This window comes from Bidens hawaiensis, unplaced genomic scaffold (genome assembly GCF_021521415.1).
Source record: "Bidens hawaiensis isolate Kalapana, Puna unplaced genomic scaffold, B.hawaiensis_p1.1 tig00033154_1, whole genome shotgun sequence".
Lineage (NCBI taxonomy): Eukaryota > Viridiplantae > Streptophyta > Magnoliopsida > Asterales > Asteraceae > Bidens > Bidens hawaiensis.
Window position 1 is genome coordinate 187,848 of NW_027495672.1, and position 18,510 is coordinate 206,357.

At 34.6% G+C, this 18,510-nt stretch overlaps 2 protein-coding genes across 3 annotated transcripts; one reads left to right on the plus strand and one right to left on the minus strand.

Annotated features, from left to right (window-relative positions):
* Positions 1–3,570: 3,570 nt before the first annotated feature.
* Positions 3,571–5,884, minus strand: LOC143584538 (mitochondrial inner membrane protease ATP23-like; the record flags this gene model as incomplete). The annotated part of the gene is made up of 5 exons (XM_077066567.1): positions 3,571–3,945; positions 4,040–4,123; positions 4,225–4,362; positions 5,546–5,667; positions 5,749–5,884. Coding segments are annotated over 5 exons (615 nt in total), but the record flags the coding sequence as incomplete, so codon positions are not given.
* Positions 5,885–7,295: 1,411 nt separating this feature from the next.
* On the plus strand, positions 7,296–17,481 carry LOC143584531 (protein BREAST CANCER SUSCEPTIBILITY 2 homolog B-like). 2 transcript variants are annotated; one of them, XM_077066562.1, is made up of 25 exons: positions 7,296–7,499; positions 7,646–7,786; positions 8,504–8,659; positions 8,892–9,047; positions 9,131–9,289; positions 9,963–10,112; positions 10,389–10,538; positions 11,689–12,486; positions 12,564–12,688; positions 12,785–12,933; positions 13,082–13,204; positions 13,324–13,506; positions 13,570–13,651; positions 13,744–13,794; positions 13,871–13,949; positions 14,296–14,407; positions 14,501–14,572; positions 14,724–14,910; positions 15,011–15,193; positions 15,414–15,556; positions 16,289–16,351; positions 16,429–16,642; positions 16,740–16,904; positions 16,976–17,023; positions 17,145–17,481. In XM_077066562.1, exons 1-25 carry the CDS (start codon positions 7,364–7,366, stop codon positions 17,145–17,147), a joined length of 3,828 nt encoding a protein of 1,275 aa, XP_076922677.1. In that variant the 5' UTR covers positions 7,296–7,363; the 3' UTR covers positions 17,148–17,481. The 2 variants fall into 2 exon arrangements, with proteins under 2 accessions (XP_076922677.1, XP_076922678.1); XM_077066563.1 differs by lacking the exon at positions 8,504–8,659.
* The last annotated feature ends 1,029 nt before the right edge of the window (positions 17,482–18,510 follow it).

The following is an 18,510-nucleotide window of genomic DNA, read 5'->3' on the forward strand; positions in this document are numbered from 1 at the left end:
AACTAATAAATAATAAAAATAGAAAACGTATTTTATCAAAATTATGTATATTAGTGTTTAATGTTAAAAAAACTTGTTATTTTTTTAATAAGAGTTATTAAGGAAAATAAAAATTAATAGAAAAAAGGTAGTGTGTGGTCAAATCAGCCAGAAATTACACTATTCACATCCGCCATTTGAAATGACGGATGTCAAGCTGACATCTTCCATTTCAGATGACGGATGTCTATCAAAATACACTTTTACATATACGGGTAACATACGTTGGGAATTGTGACATGCAAGTCAAACTGGCAGATCACCAAAATTGACATCTGCCATTTCAAATGGCGGACACGAATAAAAATCCGTGTTCCGCCATTTAAAATGGCAGAACACCCGGTCGTCGTCCACCTCAACAGACAAGATCTGACAAGGCCTGCATTTTTGTTGACATCCGTCATTTCAAATGGCGTATCTCTTGGTTTCATAATACAACTTTTCTCTCTCCTATAAACCATTTTATCTATAAATTTTTTTCCTATTTTCAAAAATTTTTCGTTACAACAGAGTTTGAAGAGCAATGGGCCAATGACAAAGCAGATGAGGCGCAAGAAAGCACATTAGTTAATCTAGACGACTACAGCAGCACGGTCGATGAATTGGTTCAACTTGGTCCTAAAAAGTTGAAGCCTGAAGGAAGTAAGAGCATGTAGTTTATTTTATTTAGTTACTTTGTTGAGTGGTTATATCAATGCTTTGTTATCTCAACTAAATTCAAATATGTATGAACATAAATACATAATTGATTGTTAATTTATCATTTCTTGCATGGTAAGCATTAGGAGCGTTTGGATTAAAAGTAGGAGGTACTGCTCAACAACGTGCATAAAGGCTTTTTCATGCCAAGGTATCTCTTTATTTACTGTTCTATTACTCGTATTAGTGTTTGAACCAAATCTCATACTTATATTTTTTAACCCGTGCACATACTCCCCTTAAAAAGCTAGATAAGAAACATTATGCAAAGGCCCCAACATAAAAAACAGATTGCCCTCAAAATATCATTGTGCATGGACAAGTGTCCCAACATACCCAAGGTGCAATTGCTTTCTTTCTCATATCTTTTAGACACAAGTATTCCGTTTAATGTCAGCGTGCTTATTATGCAGTGGTGTATTGGACTTATATTGTCTTCAAATTTATTAGTAGTTTTGGTGTGTATTCATGACATGGCGGGCCGGATCTTCCAAAAACGTTGTGGGTCGTCGGTAGAGTGGGTCAAAGTGATTGCCTCCGACTCATTGGCCAACCAAACACGGTAGATGGAATTGGGATTCCAATTCCAGCAAATTCCATTCATATGGGAATGTTTAAATTCCAATTCCAATTCCTTTAAATTTCAATTCCAATTTCAATTCCATTTCATTCCGTGAAACGAACGCGCACAGATTGTATAGCATTAGCTTACTAAATATATTTTGTAAAAAGGACGTGCATTATAATAATGCTATGCTTCAAAGTCGCTTCATAATAAGCTAGATACATGTCAACTATTGTAACCACTGATCATATGTTAATTAGCATAAGTAGTTTTGTATTCCTTTTTGAATCTAAAGAAGTCTTGAAGACTACACAAATGCATCAAACTTCAAATAAGAATAAAAATGGGGACAAAACAGAGACAAAATTTTTTTCGTATGGGACGGTCTTTTTAATCTCGAAATGTTTTAAAGTTTTAAATGTGGTATAGTAACGAAGATAAATAAGACCATCCGCTATGGTGGGGGGGCTTCGAAGCCCCTCCACCATGCCACGTCAGCGCCAAGTAAGCACCGAGGGCATCGAAGCCCCACCCCAAAGATGTCCTGGTATGGTTTAATGCCCCAAGGGCGCCCCTATTATACATATATATGCATATGTATGTATGTGTGTGAGAGAGAGATGGAGAGAGCTGCTGAGAGGGGCCCCACCAAATTCTTTCATCCGCGCCTGCCAACACAACGATCGGATTGTTGGCGCCCACCCTCCAACCGCGCCCCACTGCGGTGTTTGCCCCCCTCGGCGCCCAAAAAATCGCCCCCACCAAGCCCCATAGCGGATGGTTTAAAAGATATTCGTTTTAATAACCTTCGAGCTTTTATTAATAAAATAAATAGAATATTTCATTAAAAACAGTTTTGCTACTTCAAGCATTTCTCTGTTTTGCTAATCTTGTATGTTACTTGTAAATTGTAAAGAAAAGATAACTAGGCTTCATTACTTAAGTGAGTCAAAATTAACCATTCTGACAATCTTGAAAGCATTCTTCATGAAGGTAAACAACTTTATATACTTTGCTGACCCAATTACAAATTTTGTCCTTTAAAAAAAGCCAAATTACGGTTCGTGTCCTTTCCTTGCAGGCGGTGTCCTTTAAACTTTTTTTTTCTACACGTTATGTCCTTTACGCTAACTGGGTTAGAAAAACTCAGTTAAATGCCCTCACGTGAGACGCATGTGAGGGCATTTTTGTCTTTTTGCCTACCCTTCTTCTTCTTCTTCTTCTTCTTCTTCTTCTTCTTCTTCTTCTTCTGTTTCTGTGCTGCCTCATCTCACTTCTCTCTCTATGTTCCTCAAACACCATCACCACCGCCACCATAGCTCCGCCACCAGCCACCGCTCCATCTCCGATTCCCTCATCCACATCAACATCACTTCAAACCAACAATCCCAGTGAAATTATGCCGGAACACCTTCGCATCGAAATCAGCGCCTCCTTCTTATGTCCGAATCCTTTCCGTATCCTGTAACATTTCAACAAAAATCAACTTAATCTTATATCACTTACTCGTATACTCCTGATTCATGAGCTCCAGAGTCTCCTTCTTATGTCCGAATCCTTTCCGGTTATAATTATCACTCCTAGTCAAATTATGCCGGAACACCTTCGCATCGAAATCAGCGCCTCCGGTAACCGTAGAGTCTCCGGCGGAGCACCGGACGGATACTGGCTTCCGGCAGCGGAACAGTTTGACGTCCGGTGAACATCGGTCCGTACAGGTTGAGAACGGAGTGAATCGGAGTGACGCCATTGGCAGTTCGAGTTCCGGTAAGAAGTTTGTTAGGGTTTGAGTTTATATAATAACAATAACAAACGATAATATTATTATTATTATCGGAAGTGGATGCCGGAGCTCCGACGAGTTTTCCGGCGGGATGTTTCTGCCCTTGTGATGAAGAAGAAGCAGGGTAGGCAAAAAGACAAAAATGCCCTCACATGCGTCTCACGTGAGGGCATTTAACTGAGTTTTTCTAACCCGGTTAGCGTAAAGGACATAACGTGTAGAAAAAAAAAATTTAAAGTACACCGCCTGCAAGGAAACTTAGAAAAGGACACGAACCGGTTTTTGGCTTTTTTTAAAGGACAAAATTTGTAATTCTGTCTACTTTGCTAGTTTGTTTAACTCATTCGACTCTTTCTTTTTTTAGCCAAATCAACTCATTTGCAAAGTGTAGTGTAATAATGTTTACGTACACTAAAAATATATAAATATGGGCCCGTATACAAGAATGATACATACAGGTTATCAGCTGAACAAAACCCGGAAAGAGCATCATCAACTACAGATAAAATGATACGTAAAGTTGAAAAATATATTATTACAGAATTGCATACATTATAAAGATACAAAGTTCAGATGAAAAGAATTAAAGTTGAATATCATCATATAAGTTGACACCGACTTGGGTGCTGATGCTTTAGTCTACTTAAAAACTAACTTGTTTAGAACAAAAATGAGGAATTAATGAACCGATAAATATCGCCCTTAAAAGCATATAATTATATCATCAAGGAGCTCGGTCAAATGGTTTTGTATCATTATAGCACGTGTCCCAAACGGCTTCCATTGCATCTTTAGCTGCTGTTTTTGAACAGTAAGGATTGGCTGCCAATGACTTCATTACTCTCCTTCTCACACAATCCTTCATAAAGAAAAAAAACACACGCAGTAAGAACTTTAAAAGATAAAACTGATTACTATTATAAATATTATGTGTTTAAAACAAACAAACTTACTTGTTCATGGCCTCTTATTTTGACAAAACCTCGCAACAGTTCCCTCTTATAATGACAGTCACCACTAAGATGGCCAGCACGGATCTGTTCAGATATAAACAACAAAAACCCGAGGCCATTTGAAGATCAGGATCTTAAATGCACAAATTTAGAAAGAATATAAGAAGGTAGATGAGAATTCAGACCTCACTACAGGCATGATGAGCACAATTAGTCCAGTCCAAATTTGCAGCTCGACAATCATCAAATGCATGGATCAACTCATGGATAACCACTTGAGTCACCTCATCTTGAATGGTCAAATGATTACTGCATACTACAATCTACAACATTCAAACAACATAAAAAAATTGAAAGAATTCAAACAAATACAAGCATGTAGAAAGATATGAATGACTGTCAAGTGTCAAGTTAAGGGCTGTAGAGTGTAAACCAACCAAACTGAACAAAGCCTAGTTCATGTTCGTCTGTCAAGCTTTTATCAGACGAGTAAAGGGTTCACTGATACCTAACCGAACATAATTCTTGTTCGTGAACGGTTCACGAACACAAATGAACAAATTCAACGTTTTATTTGGTTTAGCTGACCAAGAATGGTCAGTGCCAATGGTTTGGCCCGGCTACCAAGTTTGTGTTGGTTTTCTTTTTTAACATTTATATCCATATGTTAATATACCTATACACTAATCACATAATGCTCATATACATTTTTGTTTTATAGTTAATAATTTTGCTTAAATCTATATGACTAGAAAAGTCATTAATAAATAGTAAAAACCTTTGATGAAAAAACATTAACGAACACATTATTGAACGTTTACAAGCATGGCCTATGTTCATGTTCGTTCATTTAGCTATTTGAACGCAATTCCTTGCTCATGTCCATTTGCTTATTAAACAAATGACCATAAACGGACTTTCCGCCATACAGTTCACTGAACACATTCAGTTCCTTTACAATCTAACTTTATAATCCAATCCTTTATCAAGAATTAACATTTGCCACTTTCTTTAATATTGATCAACACAAAGCATATTTAACTAGGCCTGCAAACGAACGGAACGTTCGGTGAACTATTCGCCGGGAAGTTTGTTTATTTAATAAACGAACGAACAAAAACATAAAATTTGTGTTCATTAAACTAAACGAACGAACATGAGCACATGTTCCGTTTGTGTTTATTTAGGTGTGTTCATTTATGTTTGTTTACATTTGGTCATATATGTTTGTTTATCTTTGTTCAATTATGTTCATTTAGGTTCGCTTATATTTTAAACGAACGAATAGGGACACAAATATTTGTTCGATTAAGAGTTCGTGTTCGTTTAAAGTTAAATGAATGAACACAAACATGCCCTAAATAAACGGACACAAACATGCCCTTGTTCGTGTTAGTAACGAGTAATAAACTATCATTTAGTTATTTATCAAGCATTAACATTTCGATAAAAGCGAAGCATAGTTAAGCTGACAGTAATAATGAGTAATAAAGAATGAATTGGTACCCCTTCTCCACGAACATAGCCACCACTCATTCGCTGGTCGCAGTTGACGGCCTTGATGAAATTGGGGGCGATACTGCATCCACTTTTCTCCAAATGCTCCCGTAAAAACTTCACCGTTGGATCTGGATTCAAATTACGTCATTAATAAATAAACCCTAACTAAACCCTAGAACACAGGAAATTATTATTATTATTATTATTACTTCTAAGGCTTCCTTGGATCATCTCCTCGCATTCCTTCAACGGCATGCCGCGGGCTGCCGCCGCAGAATCGGATCCGCCTGCACCTGACATTTTGTTAGATGGAGCTGCCAACACCGGTGTGACTGGTTGCTTGTGTTATTATTGGTTAGACTACTTAAAAAAATAACAACAATACTAACGATAACAAAAGGTGGATAAAACTAAACTATAAAAAAATGGTATAAACAATTACCCAACGACACGGATTTGGGTTCTTCAAATGATTAAGTTCGAATCTTACTTGTGTATGGATATTGAAAATGAATTATTTGAGCTAGACCTATTGTAAAGGTTATCGGTTTGGACCCCGAGCCCACCTGGTTTTCGTTTCACCGTTTGTTACACCAGAGAGCTCTGCTCTTGTGGTAGCAAAACGAGAATCAAACTCGCGATCAAGTTTGTTATCACATATCTTTGTAAGGCTGTCCTCTATCAAGTATAGGGAATATTGGAATATATATAAAAAAGAAAACTCAGGTCTTCTTCTAACAATACCCATACATTTTGATAATGATGGTTTCTCATTAGACGAAACCAATTTATATCCTCTTATCACCCTATAACAAGAGATGAAATTCGAAAGACATACTCAACTAAAGGTTCATGCCAATCAATATCAACTTTTCACAACAAGTGACTCGTCATACTTCGATAAAAATTATGGTTAAAGTAGAATGTAAAACAAACATAGTTGTTTGCTAGTGTGGATACTTGTTCAGGGGTTACTATGTATATCATGAAGATGCGTTTGTTAACGAAGAGATTCATGGTTGTAACAAATTAAATTTGCTTGTTCCTGAAGTGAGTGATGCTGACAATTTACACAACAATTCATGTAATAAATGTAAAGATTCGCCTAGACAAGTTACATTAATACATGTCTCGAATAGACAATTTGATAAGCAAAATAAAAAAATATCAAAGCGGATTAAGTCATTGTGCATATAGTGCAATGACAAAAACGTGTTGTCGTGTTGAGAAACATGATGTAAGAGCACCCACAATAAAGAGGTGCAAAAAGTCAAAAACACCCAAAAACATATATCGTCAACTTTTACGCCATAAAAACACAATTATTTAAAAACACCAAAAATTCGCCCAATAAAGAATCATAAATACACCTAAAAACATTGTCACATAATCACCATATTTTACTATAATAAATTATTTATTATTGTTTAATCCACTACCTAACCTTTCACACGTCCCCATCATCTGCAAAAAGGCTAACTCCAACACATTATTTCTAGTCATTGGTCAAGAACTTTTTTGAAAAACGTCTTCTAAAAATAACTCACAATAAAAAAACGGATAACATGTAAAAACTCTAAAAAGAAAAACTCAAGAACGCCTTATCGTGAACGCTTAAGATGATTAAAAATAATGGTCGCATTTGAAACTTTACCAAATGATAATTTCATAACTCCCGCCTTTTGTATAAAAAAAGGAGCAAATTCTCGCTCCATTTTCAGCTCAAAACAATAACAACAATAATAATAATAATAATAATAATAATCCCAAAAACAAATACATTCGTCTTCTCCGATTATTAACATATTATCCGTTCGCCGATAAATGTCTACGTGGCAAGTCTTCTCCGACGCCGGAAACGATTACACGTGGCAACGTTCTCACACCAATGAATCACATAAACCACCTCTAATTGAGAACCCTCACAATCTTCCTTCAATAGCCGATCTATTGTTTCAAGGTATTATTATCTTCCTAATTCTCAACTTCACTTACATATAGTTCTGTCAATTGGTGTGTTTCAGTTCAAGTTGTGTAGTTAATGGAATGAATATAGACATTAAGCTAGGGTTTTGACGGTTGAAATATTGTTTGTTTCGATTGCAGGTTATGCTAACCTATATGTGGATCAAGGTGTTGAAATTGAGACTCCTTCAGCGATTAGAACTGGATTGGGGAAACCTGTTGTTGTGAAGCCGTCTTCGTGTATAGCTGGAAATAACGACACTGGAGCTAATGCGGATACAGGTTTGCATTTGAGAGAGCTTTACTTGTAACGTTTTTTTTGTAGGAGTACGATGATTGCGAAACACCTAATTTGTTAGGCTTGTAAACGTACTGAAGGAATACGAACCAGGGCATGTTTATGTTTGTTCATTTAACTTTAAACGAACACAAACACTTAATTGGACAAATATTTTTCTTCTTGTTCGTTCGTTTAAAAAATAAACATGTTCGTGTTTGCTTGCTTAAAATCTGAACCAACAGTTCACAAACATATATGAACAGACATAAATGAACACAAACAAACACACTTAAATAAACACAAACGAACAAATATAAAACCATTAAGTAAGATGACTCATCTTTATAATATTTAACGAACATAAATAAGTGAACAAAATTTAACGTTCACAAACATAAATGAACGAAAAAACATGTGTTCATGTTTGTTCGTTTAATTAAACGAACACAAATTTTTAGTTCATGTTTGTTCGTTTTTTGAATAAACGAACATAAATAAACTTCATGCCAAATGGTTCACGGACAGTTCACTAAGCGTTTGGCTGTTTACAAGCCTACACTTAATTGATGCATTTGAAAGTTGAAACTGAATAAACACATACACATATTAGGTCAATTGGTGTGTTCGAGTTCAAGCTGTGTAGTTAATGGTGTAAAACAATAGAATAAGCATAGATATTAGGGTTTTGACAGTTGAAGTGTTGCCTGTTTTCAAAGCAGGATATGCAAACTTGTATGAGGATCAATGTGTTAAAATTGAGACTCCTCCTGCATTTAGAACTGGATTGGGGGAACCAGTTGTTGTGCGGCCATCTTCCTTAGTGAAAGCATCGTGTATAATTGGAAATCAGGACACTGGAGCTAATGCTGATTCAGGTTTGCATTTGAGAGAGCTTTATTTGTAACATTTTTGTACGAGTATGATGATTGAGAAACACCATATTGATGCATTTGAAAGTTGGAAGTTGGAACTGAATAAACACATATACATATTAGGACAATTGGTGTGTTTGAGTTCAAGTTGTGTAGTTGTGTAGAATAATGGAATGGATATAGATAGTAGGGTTTTGAAGTTGAAGACTTGAAGTACTTTTTGTTTCAATTGCAGGATATGCCAGCCTATATGAGGATAAAAGTGTTAAATGTGAGACTCCTCCAGCATTTAGAACTGGATTGGGAAAAATGGCTGTTGTGAAGCAGTCTTCCTTAGCGAAAGCATCATGTATACCTGTAAATCAAGACATTGGAGCTAATGCTGATACAGGTTTGCTTATGATCTCAGTATGGGTTCTTCATTTTATGATTTTTCAGCATTGATTGATGGAGTATTTACTTGTTTTTAAGCAGAATATTTGAAGGTAGAGAATGATTCAAAAGGAATTGGCACACCTTTCACATTTCGGACTGGATCAGGGAAACATGTTGCTATAAAGCAGTCATCCATGGCAAAAGCACTATCTATGTTTGGAGGTGAAGATGGTGATGATAATGCCTTTGTAGAAACAGGTCTATCATCCACTTATTTTTATAATGTTTAGAGTTTAGATAAAAATTGACATATAGATTGCTTTAACAATGTAATTGTCATACTTGTTGATTGCTAACCATCCAAGAAAGAGAGATAAAGTGGCATTATGGTTATGCCATGTTATCATATAAAATACTCATTGTCTGAGACCATAGTATATTATATTTGATTCATTATTACGCATTTCTTCCTTTATATAATGCTGTACTTATTTCATCTAAAGGATACTTAATAGCCTCTATTGAGATAGGAAAACATGCTATATATGTTGCCTCGGTTCAAGAGGTATTGGATTAAAAGTAGGAGAATTTGGTTTTAAAGTGTACTATTGTTTATATGAAAGCTTTTATGATGGAGATGACATTGAAGTTTTGAATATACATACATCTTATTAGTTTGAACATTACAATTAAAATGAGATCACTTGCTTCAATTAGTAGGTATAAACTTAGATATATGTCTTACTATATACAAATTAAAATGAGATCCAAGTACTTGTTTATTGCTACTTGTGGGGTTAGTTGAAGGTGTAATCAGATTGAGCTAACTAAAGTGTTTTAATTTCAAACAAAATAGAGTTATTGTTTGCTAATCATGAATGCTTATAACAGCATACTGATTGTTGGAGTCTTGTTTTTTCGCCTAAAACAGGACGCTTTAAGTTATGTGAAGGTAACAATGATAAAGTTGAGACTCTTTTGACATTTCAAACTGGATCTGGGAAACTGGTTGCAGCAAGAAAGTCTTCTATCGAAAAGGCATTCTCTATTCTTGGAGACCTAGACGATGAGGATTTTTCAGGTAATGCATCACATTCTTTGAAAGTTAATACTATTTCATGAATATAATTAAAAAAAGCTATTATAATTAGCAACTAAGATCATTTAGGTAATACCAATAGTTCAAAACTAGTAGTGTAGTTCCAAAAGTTGAATACCAAAAGTTGAAGGTATAATCAGACTGTACTAACTAAAGCGTTTTGAGTTAAAACAAAATAGAATTATTTTTCACTAATCATGAATGTTCATAACAACATACTGATCGGGTGAATCTTGTTTTTTTGACTTTTCAAAACAGGGCGCTTTAAGGTACGTGAAGATAACAATGATAAAGTTGAGACTCCTTTGACATTTCAAACTGGCTCAGGGAAATTGGTTGCAGCAAGAAAGTCTTCTATCGAACAAGCATGTTCTATTTTTGGAGACCAAGAATATGAGGTTTTTTCAGGTAGCGGGTCACTTCTCTTTGAAATTTTAGACTATTCCACAAATTTAATATAAAAAGCTATTGCAATTAGCAATTAAGATATTCTAGTTAATACCAAAACTTCAAAAGTACTAAAGATAACACTCATAGGTCAAAAATAGCACCAAACTTTATGCCGGAATTCTTTCTTTTTACTCACTCATATGAGCAATAACACTCAAACGAGCTGACTTGGTAGTGGCAGCGCAACTCATAAATACACGGTCAATGACTTGTGAGTCTATGCCCGGCTCGGTCGTGACCTGTCTGCATCAGAAAATATAGCAATCACTAAAGCATAGTTTTTAAAAGCCCTCAATTATTGCACATATGCCCATTTTCCAGACGAGGCTCAATATATGTGCTTCTAGTTCCTAGGCCCTCGCTTCTAGAAGTTGACAATACCACTATTGGAGTTGATGACAAATAAAGAACAATGATCATTTGAACCATTACCATTTATTAATTTTTTTGCTTTTGGTTTTCATGTTTTGAACATTTTGGTACTATATTTTGAACATTTTGTTATTCCAGTTTTGAAATAACAAAATGTTGCCCGGGTTGCGGCGCAGCTTGTTGCCCGTTTGCCTGCCACTTTATTGTAATCGTTTTATAGTATATTTGAAATTATTGTTCTAACAAAAAAAAATAAATTTAATATTATAGTTTTGAAATTACATTTGAATCTTGACTCTTTTAGAACTTTATGTTCTAATCGAATGATATTAAATGTTATATAATAGTTTTTTGTTTATTTTATATGAAGAATGATATTTTTCTAATACATAATATTATATTTTTTTTATTTTTATTTAAGTGGGCTTTTTTTTTCTTAGGCCTTCATTTTTTGTGCCTTGCGCCTAGGCCCCAGGTGAGTCCTATATGGCTTGAGTGCACCTAGCGCCTTTGATAACTATGCACTAAAGTTTGGCTTATTAATCGTATACTGAAGAAAATGTACCAAATGTATGCTTAAAGAAGCAGAATAACTACCCCAGATGTTTCATTTCAGTAATTCAGTTATGCTTATGCATTTACACCCTTACATACTTGACACTGGTGATCTGCCATTCTGATAATATTTGCATTTATATTTTATATTTCTGTAATACATAATGTTTTAATATGATAGATTGCACAGTTGGTCCAGATAATGGAATCGGCTGCATGTTCACAACAGGGTCAGGAAAAGCCGTAAAAATATGTTCTACAGGTCTCATTAAAGCCAGAAAACTGTTAGGATTTGAAGAAAATTCTGTTCTTGATAATGCTTCCAAAGACCTCGAACAATCAAGAATTGCAAATGCTGGAACTAGTTTAGGGTTTCAAGAACCAAATTCAAGCTCTAAGTTTCATTCTGGAGGTGAAATCAAGGATAGAAAACCACCACGACGACCAGTTATGAGATTTCAGACAGCTGGCGGCAGATCTGTAAACGTTTCTGGTCATGCATTAAAACAAGCAAGGAGTCTTCTAGGCGATCCTGATTTGGGGAACTTTTTTAAGGAAGGAGATATGCTATTTTCATCTGATATGAACAAAGAAAATAATGTGCATACACCTTTTAGTGATATAATATCAAAATCAAAAGCTAAAACAAAGCAAATGCATAACAACTTTATATCCCCATTAAGATCAGTTTTATCTGATAATAAGACGATAGGCCTGAAAAATAATTTGATCAAAGAATTTGATGCAGTGGGACATGAATCACATGATATCAAGCAGTATAATGATAACACTTTAAGTGTGCACAAGGCTTTGAATAGGCCATTGGTAGATATTTCAAATACTTTTGGTGCCGACAGTAAACAAGTTACAGGAGAAAAAAGGAAGTTATCAAGTCGAAGGTATCCTTCTCCGTTCAAGAAGCCACGGAATTCCAAATTTATCCCTCCGTTGACCAAAAACTCAACACTAGTTTCTAGTGGTAAGTTCAAATACATTTGTTCAAATTTGCTTCTTGTATTAAGTTATTTATAAACATTTGTTATTTAATTATATTAGGTACAATGCCTAAAATCTCTGAAGGTTCATGCTGCAAAAGAAGGGTTTCCACTCGATACCCTTTTCAGTTTGCTGGCAAATATATCGATGAGTATCTTGGAGAGCCTCCTTTTTTTCAGTACAGGGTTAGTGGACTATAAACATACATTCTCATTGTTTGGATATTTTATTTCATTTGGCTCGACTGAGTTTGTAATGAATTAATCTCAATTTGTCAATAGTTTGAGAACTTTCCTGAATGGTTAAGAAAGATAAACTCAGAGAATGCTGGCGAACACATGTTTGAGGATGAATCTGGTATAAAATGCATTGGCCTGGATTCTCTTTTTCACATGTTGGCTCAATCAGGATGTTCAATTCTTTCAAAGGAGTAAGTAGCATAATATTTCGTAATAATTCCTTATCTCTTACTATATTCTTTATTTAATTGTGGGGATTATCCATTAATCTATTTGTCTATCTAATTAAGATATGAATGCTATAACTATCATTATGGATATTTATATTTGTAACTGTAGGTGGGTTGCAAATCACTACAGAGGGATAGTCTGGAAACTTGCATGCTATGAAAGATCATATCCTGCTAAATTTTCTGGGAAACTTTTAACTATTTCCAATGTGCTCGAGGAACTGAAATACAGGTACTTGCAGTTGCACGTTCTCTAATCTGGGTTTCTTGTTTTCTTAACTGACTTATTGAATACAGACATGCTTATGTAAGTTAGTTATTATATTTATGACTAGTCTATGTTTTTTATAGATACGAGAGAGAAGTTAACAATGCTCACAGATCAGCTTTGAAGAGAATTCTTGAAGGAGATGCTCCACCTTCTTCTCCTTTGATACTTTGCATTGCATCTATACAGTTGAAGTGTGATGCAGAACCAGATATAGAGCCATCAAATGCCACTGAAAGTTTAAGCATAGAATTAACAGACGGATGGTAAAAAGTAATTAAGTCTGTAAATTGATTTTTGTGAACGGATGTGAATTCTTTGTCTTTTAGGTACTCAGTAAAAGCCATGTTGGATGAATTACTTTTAAAGCAACTTGTTTCTGGAAAATTGTTTGTGGGACAAAAACTTAGGGTACTTAAAAACATTTCACTTAGTTTGTTGAATGACACTTGTTTTCTTAATTCTTATTTTTTTTTTTACTAAATTGTAATTATCTTTTGAAGATCTGCGGAGCTAGTTTATCTGGTTGGAATGCACCTGTTTCACCCCTTGAGGTAATTCTCATTATTAATATCTATTGTTTTACTTTTTACCAATTATAGCTTTCATAAAAGTACCTTTTTTCACTAGGCATCATCAAAGATGGTTAGCTTATGCTTACACATCAATGGGACATATAGAGCTCATTGGGCTGACCGTTTGGGATTCTGTAAGAATTATTTACATATATATGTGCATTATTTGTTTCCATTTAAAAGTATATGCTGTCTCTTCTTCTGTTCTCATTTGAGGTGTTAGCGAAATGAGGTGGCTAGCTTGGTTTAAAAATGCGCGCATCCTCTCTGTTTCTATTTAAAAGTATATGCTGTCCGGTTAAAGTTATATGAACGAGCACAAACATTCTTCGTTTGCGTTCGTTCGGTTCTTTTACAAGCCTAATAATGAATGTATCAAGTATAACTAACATATATTAATGTAATGATAATCTGTATAAGATTTTCAATAAAATGTTCGTTATCTTTTTGATCTCATGTGTGGTGTTGCTGTATGTCTAGGTAAAAGTGGTTGTGTTCCATTAGCATTCAAGTGTATTAAAGGTTCTGGAGGGGTAGTTCCCAGCACATTAGTTGGAATCACTCGGGTATACCCTGTTCTATACAGGGAAAGGTATGCTAAAGCTAATATAATATAAGTATCACCTAGTCACCTACTTCAGTTTTTTAATATATAGAAAAAAGTTTTTATTGTTTCTCATTTTAGGTTGAGTGATGGAGTTTTTGTAGTGAGATCAGAGAGGATGGAAAACAAAAGTATGCAATTGCATGACCAGAGGTAAATCTGTTACATCAGTTATACTTACAATTGATAAGAAATTAGCTGTTAAATTAAGAGAAAAATTGCACAAATGGTCCCTGTGGTTTGACCATATTGCAAGTTTCTTTTTAACTAATGACAAGAAGTTTATTGATTGACTTTTGTGTAGACGGTCAAGCATCATGGAGGGTGTTATGGCTGAGTTTCAGTCAGGGTTAAAAAGTTTCCAAATTGAAGACGATGAAGGAGAGAAGATTTCAAAGCTTCTAGAACAAGCTGCTGAACCGGAAGTTATTATGGCTGGCATGAGTTTAGAACAACTGACATCATTTGCTACTTATCAAGCAAAGATTGAGGTATATCCGCATATGCTTATGTCTAATTGGTCAAACGGGCCAAAATAAAGAAAAATGTTTTAACAATGAAATATATGAGTATTTCTGGTTTTTTTCGTAGGCAACTAAACAATCAGAGATAGATAAATTAATTGAAAAGGCATTGGAGGACGCTGGATTAAGCAGGAGGGAAGTCAGCACTCTCATGAGGGTCAGAGTGGTTGGTTTGAATAGCCAAAGCTATGTTCAGAAGAGCTGCACACAACAGGGATTGATAACAATATGGAATCCAACTGAAAAACAGGTTAATTATGTGTCATGCACTCATGCATTCAATCTAGTTATGTATACTTTCTTCTATGCTCAAAGTAATAACATATAAACTCGATTCCTCTTGCTCAACAAATCTTCAAATCACAAGATTACAAGATAAATTAATGAATGCAAAATAATAATAATAATAATAATAATAATAATAATAATAATAATAATAATAATAATAATAATAATATGTTGTTTTGCAGCAATCAGAGTTGGTTGAGGGACGGGCATATGCTGTTGCAGGCCTCACACCAATTAACTCTGATACAAACACTATTTATTTGCGTGCGAGAGGATCTACAACCAGATGGTGCCCATTATCTGAATCAACGATTCAACAATTTCAGTAAGTCATTTATTTTCTCATTTTTTCATATTGGGATGAATATTTTATAATGTCAATTTCAATCCATTAAATTGTAAGTGGGTAATTTGTTTTTTGTTTTGTTCACTAATAGGTCAACTAAGGAAATAGATCCAACATTGAGCAAAGTGTATTTCACCATTTTAAATTCACAAAAACTTTGAAATTATTTTATTTTAAAATGTTAGTTTTTGTTATTGAATAAGCTTTTAATCATACTTGATAGAGTTCCGTTAATAAAATATTCAGTGTGCATAAAACTGAAAAAATGAAACAAAACAAAAGCCAGCAGATTGGTTTTTATGTTTTCGTAAAATTTGAATTTTTGAAGCTGTTTCAGTTTTGCTTGTAACTAAATAAAAAAAAAGAACCGAATTAATTGATTTTCATTTTTCTCTTTGAATTTTAAATATTTAATAAGTCGTGTAACCCAAGTATTTAAACTCAATGTACAATAATTGATTAGTCATTAATAAACAAACAGATTTAGCTCAAAGTTTTAGGTCCAATTTCATTATATTTAGCCTATTTTTTTTCAAGCTCAAACTGTAAAACTGAAAAGTTGAACCAAACCCAAACCAAAAACTGAAAACACCGAAACCAGATGGTTTTTCAAAAAACTCAAAAACTGAAATTTTTGGTTTTTGGTTCTGTTTGAGGCAAAAACTGACCCAAACCGACTTTTTTTATCTTGCATGGCAATTGTTATTTCAGGCCATTTTTCACTCCTCGGAAACCGGTATCATTATCACAAATGGGTGAAGTTCCACTTTCCAGGTATTTTTCTAACTATGCACAAAATCAGTATCTTGAAGTCAAAACAGTCAACATTCAGTTTCTCTTTGCTTGTTCAGTGAATTTGATGTTGCTGCGTTTGTTATATACGTGGGCCTAGTAAATAAATCTTCACAACAGAAGAGACAATGGGTTTTTGTGACGGATGGCAGCATTTCATCACATCCACGCCAGCTGTCACTGTCAGACTCTTTGCTTGCAATTAGCTTCTGTTCACCATCTATTGACTGTGATTCCATTGTACCGATTAACTACAACCTTGTTGGATCAACGGTATGTCACATTCTTCATTAATAGCCAAGGGCGTTTTTGTCAATTAATATAAAGAAATTAAGTTTGTTACAACTAATTTTTTTCATTTGTGATGTAGGTTGGGTTTTGTAATCTCGTCAAGTGTGCGAAGGACCAAACGAATAATTGGGTGGCTGAAGCAACCGATAACTCGACTTACTTTTTAAGTTATGATGGTCCGAATTCTAAGCATTTGAAGGATGCAGCCGCTTCTGCTGATCAATGGGCAAAAGGGTCAACCCTGGTATGGCTTTTAGTTATATGGGGGATTTTATTAAAGATTTGTGTATTTTAAATGCAATTTTTTAAGTGCAGATGATTGAGACGCTAAAGGGGAAAGTATCATCTGTTGTTGCTGGAAAGGTATGAATTTTTTCTTGGAGAGTGGTCTTAAAATATATGTAGTCTAAGACACTAGAGAAATAAGAATTATGAAGTTAATTTAAAACGAAAGTTAACATGTTTATACTTTTACATGATGCAGTAGGCAAAGGAGTAAATTTCAGGATCCCACTTTGATTGGTTGAAGATGTCATCAAACATAAGACATGATCAACCTCAAGAGCGTTCTCTCGTCCAATTTGTTTTCTTTTTGTACAATTTAGTACTAGCAGCAGTGATGTAGATTTTTATGGTATGAAAATATTTTTGTGTACAGAATGAAATACAGTACAATGTTATATTAGTGATAGTAAAATATTGCGGAGCACATTAATTTGTTGAAGTTTGCTGGATGGAGACATCAGTGATGCAGTCAACTCATCTTAGTAGTTAATGTGTCTTGATTCACGAAGGTAAGGTTACGCTTCTTGTGTTTTTGAGTTGACGGTGTTTGTATTGTCATCGAAGATTTGGATGCATGAGAGAACATGTGTACAAAAATCTATTAAAATATAACAAGTTTATGAATCGTAGAAAGTTGTGAGACAACTACCATTTACCATTTAGTATATATAAATTAGTCTTTAGAAAAGATCCAAACTTAAATAATCCCACTAGAAGCATGATATCATTTATCATGGAGTTATATCTTATGCAATGATATTAGCCATGGTGTGATTTTGTCATGGATTTATTCAGGAAAATCACGATCTGCAAGTTATCCTATACTTAAAGGACTAGAACTGTAATTACATTGCTTGATTACATGCCAATAATAGACTCGGTATAGTGGCTTAATTAAAAAGTGAAAAACACACTTATTATTTAATTTTTTTAATATAAGAATGCGAGTGTGATATTTTGTTTGATTGGAATTGGTTGTGGCCCCACCTCTTAAGCCCCATAGCCCGCTACCTAGCTGGCGCCCAAATGCCCTTTTCTTTTTTTTTTTGATGCTCACTTTCCTTGTGTGAAATGGTTAAACCACAATATAGTGATGATGTGGGCAATGATGAGCCACAAGTTAGAATTAGTAACTATCTAGTGGAGTTCTTTTAAAATTAGTAACTCAATGATGAACCACAAGTTAAGGATGATTGCTTCATACCCATTATCACCACATATCATTCATATTCTATAATTCTTGTATGCTCTCTAACACTATACGCATAAAGAAAAAAATAAAAAGGCCTTAATGTTTTAGTTAGCTTTAGGCCTTCGATGACGTTGACACGGGCCTCGCAGCAGGGAGTGACACCCCACATTTCCACTACAGCCTGTCTTACAAAAACAAGTTGCAATCACCAGCGGGTTCACCTTGCGAACAGAGGAAAGATGCTCACAAAGAAAACATACAAGAAATTATTCTATAATATATATTTTTAATGAAATTTTTATTTGTTTTTCTTAGATCTTATTTCACATTTCATTATTTTCAGAAGCTTGAAGAGAAGTTTAATGTGAAAGCA

Coding starts and splice junctions, on each gene's coding strand:
- LOC143584531 (XM_077066562.1), top strand. CDS start 7,364: ATGTCTACGTGGCAAGTCTTCTCCGACGCCGGAAACGATTACACGTGG. Junction 9,290..9,962: donor TAATGCCTTTGTAGAAACAG/GTCTATCATCCA, acceptor CGCCTAAAACAG/GACGCTTTAAGTTATGTGAA. Junction 12,689..12,784: donor CTCCTTTTTTTCAGTACAGG/GTTAGTGGACTA, acceptor ATTTGTCAATAG/TTTGAGAACTTTCCTGAATG.